The sequence below is a fragment of the Octopus bimaculoides genome, chromosome 9, assembly GCF_001194135.2.
Source record: "Octopus bimaculoides isolate UCB-OBI-ISO-001 chromosome 9, ASM119413v2, whole genome shotgun sequence".
NCBI lineage: Eukaryota > Metazoa > Mollusca > Cephalopoda > Octopoda > Octopodidae > Octopus > Octopus bimaculoides.
In genome coordinates, this window is record NC_068989.1 from 24,017,894 (window position 1) to 24,026,361 (window position 8,468).

At 36.2% G+C, this 8,468-nt stretch overlaps 1 protein-coding gene across 2 annotated transcripts in view; it reads left to right on the forward strand.

Moving 5' to 3' along the window:
- LOC106882058 (uncharacterized) overlaps positions 1-8,468 on the forward strand; it is a 60,880-nt gene that overhangs the window by 7,511 nt on the left and 44,901 nt on the right. For both annotated transcript variants that reach the window (XR_001410943.1, XM_014932622.1), the window contains exon 4: positions 4,968-4,991. Coding sequence is in view for 1 of the 2 variants with exons in the window: in XM_014932622.1 (XP_014788108.1) it covers positions 4,968-4,991 (24 nt within the window). In the remaining variant the exon portion in view is untranslated. The remainder of the gene's footprint in view (positions 1-4,967; positions 4,992-8,468) is intronic.

Here is an 8,468-nt window from a genome sequence, read left to right on the forward strand (position 1 = left end):
TATTATTATTATTATTATTATTATTATTATTATTATTATTATTATTATTATTATTATTATTATTATTATTATTATTATTATTATCATTATTATTATTATTATTATTATTATTATCATTGCCTTTGCACAGCTTCTAACTCTGGAGATATACTGCGGTGTCAGCTGTTCACTACCAGTGAACTAAGCTAACACCTCTTATTTTTCGAGCATCTTCCGGAGTATGCGGGCGGTTCCAAGCAGTGCTGTTTTCTGCAAGTGCTCCGCCTTTATTGTAGCCCCTATTTGTTTCACGCACTTCTCGAGATTTTTGCTCACTGTTCTCAGGGCTCCGACAACTATTGGTACTCGTGCTACCTTTTTCATTAACCACAATTGCTTTACCTCCAAAGCTAACCTGTCATATCTCTCGACTTTTCTTTCTTCCTTATCGCATACCTTGTTGTCAGCTGGGCAAGTCTATATCTATGATCCAGCATAGTTTTCTTTCTCAATTAAGACTATGCCTAGCTTTCTATTCTCTATCTCATGGTGCACTGAATCATAAAATCCCATAGGATCTTTGCATTATCATTTTCGACGATGCCTTTGGGTTTGTGGTCGTACCAATTTTTTGCTCTGTCAAGTCTATACTTGTTGCAAAGTGTCCAGTGGACAAGCCTGGTTATATTATCGTGGCGTCTGCTATATTCCTTCTGGGCTAGTGGCGTACATTGACTGGTAATATGCCATACGGTTTCACCATTTCGTCCACAGATTCTGCACTCATCACTTTCTGATGTGTTGTCTATTCTGTATTTTATGTAGTTTGTTCTTAGTGCTTGCTCTTGGGCAGCACAGATTAGAGCCTCCGTTTCCGGTTTCAAATCACTTTTAGTCACTCACAGCCATATTTTTTCTCTGCCTGTCTTATCTTCAGCATCCCTATGAAATTGACCACAGAGCCCCCAATGGATCATTCTTGCCTCGTTGACATGGTGTCTTTTGTATTCGCGTAGTACGAATTTTGGGCATTCGCTAACAATGTGCCATACCGCTTCACCCCTCTCGCCACACATTCTGCATATGTCACAATTGGTAGTGTTATCTATTCTGCACTTCATATAGCTGGTCCTCAACGCTTGTTCCCGAGCTGTACATATGAGTGCTTCTGTCTCTATCTTCAGGTCCCTCTTCCCCATCCACAGCCACCGGTCATCTGTATCTGTCTTGGCGTTCACAAGTCTTGCAAACTGACCGTACATTTTCTTTCCTTCCCATGCTTTTTTGCTTTTGTTTTATTATTATTATTATTATTATTATTATTATTATTATTATTATTATTATTATTATTATTATTATTATTATTATCATCATCATCATCATCATCATCGTCATCATCATCATCATCATCATCATCATCATCATCATCATCATCATCATCATCATTATTATTATTATTATTATTATTATTATTATTATTGTTGTTGTTGTTGTTGTTGTTGTTGTTGTTGTTGTTGTTGTTGTTGTTGTTATTTTATCATCATCATCATCATCATACAATCAACAGATTAGACTGTCGGAAAAGAAAAGAATCCTAACATCGGGCTACAACAAGTAGCCTTAGATGCCAAGAGCCCTCCTAAGTATCCTAGCTGTCCCTAATAACAGTTTTCTGCAGCTGTACTAAACTGGGTTTTATGCCTATTTCCTCTTTCCCTCTGTTCAGATCTTTAGAGATAGTTCCCAGTGCACCTGGGTACATTTTACCCGCACTTTCTTTAGGAATAGTTCTCAATGCTACTGGGATACATTTTACCCGCACTTTCCATAGTATCTATAATTCAATGGCTAGGTCCTGGAACGTTGCAATTTTTTCTATACTTTTCATATTAAGTTTTTCATCATTTGGAATTGTAAGGTCAATTATCTGGCACTTTCTAATCTACTACTACCAAATCAGGCCTTCTAGCTTCTATTACTCTGTCAGTCTGAATGTCAAAGTCACACAACATCTTGTACTTCTTACTTTCTAGTACTTTACTAGGTTCATGTTCATACCATTTATTAGTATGTTCAAGCCCTAGCTTTCTGCATAACTCCCAGTGGATTCCTCTTCCCAGTGGATTCCTTTCTTGTAATCTTTCTGTGTCAGCATGCTTACTATATGAGTGACGCTTTCCTCTTTTGATTTGCATAATCTACATTGGGAATCTACTTGGTTATTGTCTGTCTTGGATTTTATCCAATTAGTCCTTAATGCTTGATATTGTGCAGCTATTAACAAACTTTCTGTCTCCCTCTTCAGCTTTCCTTTCTGAAGCCCTATCCATGCCTCACTACTATTATTTGCTGAAACTCTCTTTGGGAATTTACAATGGAACACCTTTTCCTACCAGTCAGATAAATTCTGTTCTTTTTTCTGTTTTTTAACTTCCATTGGTGCTTTGGTTTCCTTATGTCTTGCTGTGTCTCTAGCAACTTTTAATAAACTTTCTTCACTATTACCCACATAGGAATCCATATCTAGTCTAGTTAACTCCATGCAGTCTTCTACTAATATTAACCCTCTTCCAACTTCCTTTCTAGGTAGGTATAATATTGCAACTCCTGCCCTAGGGTGGAGTCCTCCATTCATATGGAATTCCTTCCTAGTTCTTCTGTCTAGCTTTGCTAATTCAGTTTTGTCCTATCTACAAACGTGTCTGAGTATCTAAGTAACGATACTGCTCTAGTATTTACAGCCTTCACTAGATTCGCACCATTTAGCTTTGATTTCATTAGCTCCCACACCCTTCTGATGTACTCCTTCTCAATTTTCGTTTTCATTTCTGTAGTTAGTACTCTGTCAGATTCTAATACTCCTAGATACTTATAAGCTCTCTTCTCCTTTCAATGATTTTAATGTCTGGTCATCTGGTAATTGGATGCCTTCACTGTTGACTACCTGTCCCCTTCTCATGACTAATATTGCACACTTGTCTATGTCAAATGCCATGCCTATTTTTTGCTGAAGAGCCTTGCAGTCTGTATTAAGGACGCTATCTCTTTTTCATTCTTGCTAAAAAGATTCAGATCATCCATATAGAGCAAATGGTTAATTTTTCCCTTACTATTTCTGAACCCTGCCTTTGCCTTCCTAAACTGAGGGGAATCAAATATACGACAAATATTAAAGGGGACAACGAGTCCCCCTGGAAAATTCCTCTTTTGATATTAACTTTCCCTAACAGTGTGTCACCTGAGTAGAGATCTACTTTCCATTTCTTCGGGCTAAAGCTAATTAATTATGTTATGTTGTCTGATATACAGAATATACTTAAACATTCACTTATCCATGAGTGTGAGATCATGTCATAGGCTTTCCTATAATCTATCCATGCTATTGTTAGATTTTTCTTTCTAGCCTTTACTTCATTTAGAACTGCTTTGTTTATATATATATAATAGACCAAGCGTTCCTCTAGCCTTCTTCCTGCAACCTTTCTGTTGTTCTGGTAGTACATTCTGGTTGTCAAGGTACTCGTAAATGCTTTCTGAAAGCATTCCTTCTAACAGCTTCCATACTAATAGTAAACAAGTGATTGGTTTATAGTTTATAGTTACTATAGTTACTTGCTCTTATCATACATAATGAGTATTTTCCTCCTTCTAGTCATCCAATCTGGTATTATTCCTCCATTAAGGCAATCCTGAAGTTGTTCCCTCAGCCTCCCATGTAAACTACTAAATCTCTTTATACCACACTTTTTCTGTCTGAATTCTATTGATATCAGCACTGAAAGTATACATCGTATCAACTAGGAAACTGACTTGGGATTCCTCTTTACCATAACGTTTTAGGTCATGCATAAATAACAAGTGGTTGGCTTTTTGTTGGTGGCTCTTAAATACATTCCCAAATTTTGCTTTTCTCAGAATCAGTATTAGTGCTATCATGCACAGTACAAAGATCAGTGGGGACAGGCAGTCCCCTTAGAATATGTCTCTCCTGATTTCTATTGTCCCTAAACTTCTTCCATATGCTGTCAGTTCCGTCCTCCACTTCGCCATACTTTTTCCAAGCAATCGCTCAACATTCGATGCAATCCCAAACAGGTTCATACACTCCACAATCCAAGAATATGGGATCATATCATACGCATTACTATAATCGATCCATGACATGGCTGAGTTAGTTTTCCTCCTCTTGCAGTCTCTAAGTACAGTTTTGTCTACCAGGAGTTGATCCTTGGTACCTCTGCACTTACGCGTGCAACCCTTCTGCTCATGTGGCAGGGCTCCATTTTTTCCAGATGTCCGTACATTGACTCTGCGACTATTCCAGTCAATAATTTCCACATAAGTGGCAAGCAGGATATCGGCCTTTTGAATATATTGAAAGTGAAAAATAACTTTGCTTCTGATCGACCAGACCTGTGATCAAAGTCTTACTAGCCATGACAATTCAATCTTTTCCAAGGTATATTAAGTTATTTTATCTAATGTGTTCATTACTTGTTTAAGACACTAGTTTCTGAGCAGAGAGAAGTTAGACTGTTATTTCTAGCATGTCGGAAGACCACAAAGAAGTTTCGTCGATGATTAATAAATGTATCTCTCATTCTTACAGGCAAGTGAGTCTGAGAGATATGTAAAGAGATAAAAGTAAGAAAGAAAATATATAAAAAGGTAGTTTTTCAATTAGATTCAAGTTAATTATGCACTGCATTTGTTAATTATTTTTCCGGTAAATTAGGAACAACGTTTCAACCGATGCGGGAATTTGATAAGAAAATGGTACAGGTATTATTCTTAGAAATTTTCTTTACTTGTTATTGTGATCAGGCAACGCAGTACAATGTTATAGATGTTATACAATATTTCATTATGTATACGATTCATCGAACAATCCTCGCAACCATGTAGTTTTCTTCTCATTTAATCAATATGAAGACAGTATAACTTGCAGCATATTTTTAAATGTATTTTTCTTTCTCTTTACCTTGCAGACTTCTTCTCGAAACATGACCGCCGTAAGTATAAAAAAAATTTGAAACACATTGCACCATTAGTTGCTCTCAAGTAAATAGAAGTATTCCAAATGCCTCTTCTAATAGTGTTTAATGTCTAAACAGTCCAAATTTCGCCGAGGCTGACTTTGTCTTTCATTCTTTCGGAGTCGATAGAATAAGTACCAGTTGAACAATGGTGTCGGTGTAATCGACTTACCTCACCCAAATCCGAAATTGCTGGCCTTGTGCCAATATTTGAAATCAATATTTAAACAATTTCGAATATTTCATAATACGTATTGCTACGTATTTCAAAGAATCACAGCTAATTGAATTCTGCCGACTTCGACTGGTACCAGTGCGGTTGTCTGTTTTACACTGGTCCATATTTGTGTGAGATAAAGACTTCAAGTATTCCTATTGCCGATTCGATATAGTCACGGAAGACAATAAAGGGCTGATAACTCTTTACAGTATAAGTTACAAGAGAACGTATGACTGACTGTATTTGCAACTACACACTATATGGTATTTTTTCAAGAGAGCTGCCTTGTTCTAGATACATTACAGCAAAGGCAAAATCTTTAGCGATACACAATCACTTTATGGGATTTTGCATCATCATTATTAACATCAAAACCATCGTCGTCGTTATCGTCTGCAGCAGTAGCAGCAACAGTAGCAGTAACAGCGTGAACATCATCATTACCAGTTCATAGTACGTTCAATTATAAGGTTTGAGAACAGCAGCAAGTTGGTGAAATCTCCAGGACGTCAGAAGAAATGTCATCCAGTATTTCTTGTGACCCTACGTTCTGAGTTCAATTCTTGCCAGGTCATCTCTGCTTTTCAGTCCGTATGGGGTACATAAAATAAGGTAGCAGTGAAGCAATAGGATTGAGGGTATTGACTAATCACCCTTCTCAAAACTGCTGGAATTATGCCTAAATCAGAAATCACCATTGCAAGGTTTCAACAGAGATAGAAGACTGATTCTATCGAGACGGCAGTCTTTCGACACACTAGACCTAAACGCTTCCTTATAGTAACTATTCCACAAATGTTTCGTTCTTACATGGAATATTTCAATAGGAAAACACACGGGATTCTATTATGTTGCGTTCCTCATCTCTCAGAAAAGTCGTTTCTTGTATGATGAACGGGAATGAAAAATAAGAAACACGAATATAGTTCCCTTTTTACACATTAGTTCTCCTAAAATGTATTTTGAAGTGCAAGAGATGCTGGTTTAATGTCCTGGTCAAAGCAGAGAACAACAGAACGAGCGAGGAATTTATTTATTATTTTAAATAATTTATATCACAATGAATTATAGCGTCGTAAATTACAGCTTTTCTAATAGTCTAATAACTGGTTAACTATATTTCTGATGTCGGGGAACAAAGGAGGGACTATAACTAAGAACCATCAGACAAAATACGTCTGCAGTTGAAAGAGCACCGATTTTCGCCGACGTGTGCACCCTTAATCGATATACATCAGTGAAAGATTACTTTATCTATCTATCTATCTATCTATCTATATATATATATATAAAATATATACTTGTTTGTCTGTCTTATATAAATGGATACATACATACATGGTTACATACAAGCTTGCACACACGCACACACACACACACACACACACACACACACACACACACACACATAAACACACGCGCACACACATATCATTATATATATATATAATACGCAACGTGTCTTTGTATTTATCCATTTTATTTCACTTGTTAAGGTTATCTCTACAAATATTCCATAGTAATTATAGCCAGCACTGATTTTTGTTACGGGCGTTTCGTATCCGAGACGTTAAATACTTTATAGTATACTACGTTTGCATAACGAAATACTGCGTACCTACAAATAATTTAATATATTCATTTTTTGTGAGTAAAACTTTAGCGTTTGAAGCTGTTTAATTTGTTCCAATTTATACGATTTACTTTCTAAATCATCCCACAAGATCTTGAATCGTCTTTTCTTCTTAGTTTTCTTTCTTTTTATTTGTTTCATACTGATTAATGAAGTTTTCTAAATTATCCAACGGCTTTTCTTCTTTTTTGCAGTTACAGCGTCTCTACTTCGTTATTCTGTTTGTCATTTGTATTTGAAAGTTTATTCTGCTTTCGTAACCCTAAACTAATTTTATCTTACATATGATAAAACTCAATGCATGGTCTGTCGGTCACGGTGGCAGAAGGAAATTAAAACAACAAACGGAATGTGAGTGAGTGACAATCAGAGCTGCTAAATGCAGGTGATCTGTAGTCAGTGGAAGTGGCTATGTAAATATTTATCGTAAATAATATTTACTTTAATAATTTCACACACATACACGCGCATGTACGCGCGCGCATACACACACACACACACACACACACACACACACACACACACACACATATATATATATATATTCTTTAACTTTTCCTTCATTTTAGCTTATTTTCTATTTTTCCATACTTGCGTTTCCTGCTACTGAACCTTATTTTTGTTTTCACGTAAAGGATAGCACATTCACACAATCACATACACACATCTGTATATATGTGCACATGCATCAATATATATTTAAATATACGTGTGTATGTATGAGTGTATGTGCGTATAAATACATGCATACATACACACACAAACATACATGTATGTATGTACACAAGTTTTAAATTTTGGGGGAGTGTGATTATAAACCTTCCATGATTATAACAGAAATATTCAAACTTCGAGGCATGATAAACCAAAAAGATGGCTGCTTCTAAGATCGTGTTTGCGAAGAGAGTAACATCATCAGCATAATGTATGTCTGTTATTGTAGAAACTTGATAAAGAGAGGGAGTGGATATTGTTAAAGTAAAGCCAAGTTCTTTAATTTTGTGATATGTCCAGTCATTTTCTGTCTGGACGTTGCGTGTTAGAAAATTAAAGAATTTTGCATTACTCTAGCAAAATCCATTTTCTTATGTTTATCAAGATGCTATAATAACATACATGGGTTTTCCTGATGATATTACGTAGTCTAGACAGATAATAAATAGGCATATTACAAGCTTATTACCTTGCAAAACTCATGCATTGATGTCGAAAAGTTGGTGTCTTCATTCGATGACGGTGCATAGAAACTACGACATTGATAAACACTGGTCGGCCGTTCAGCAAAATCACCGTCACCAACCAACTCTCTGCGGATAAAGTATGTTTCCCTGCAGACTTCCCAAATACTATGCAGAAATAGTAGACATGGAAATAGTAGACGTCTTGTTTCCTACACTTTTCAGAGTCACTGGACAAAATATTTTCATCTCAAACGGTGGTGTTCATCTAACTAGAAGATACTGGCAGATAAGTGGGTACTAATAACACAAATCACCCCGCTATCACTTGGCTTCAGATTTGATATTACCTTGCAGCACCTTTGACATAAGGCTTCACTCGCAAATTCAGGTTGATCAAGATATATATATATATATATATA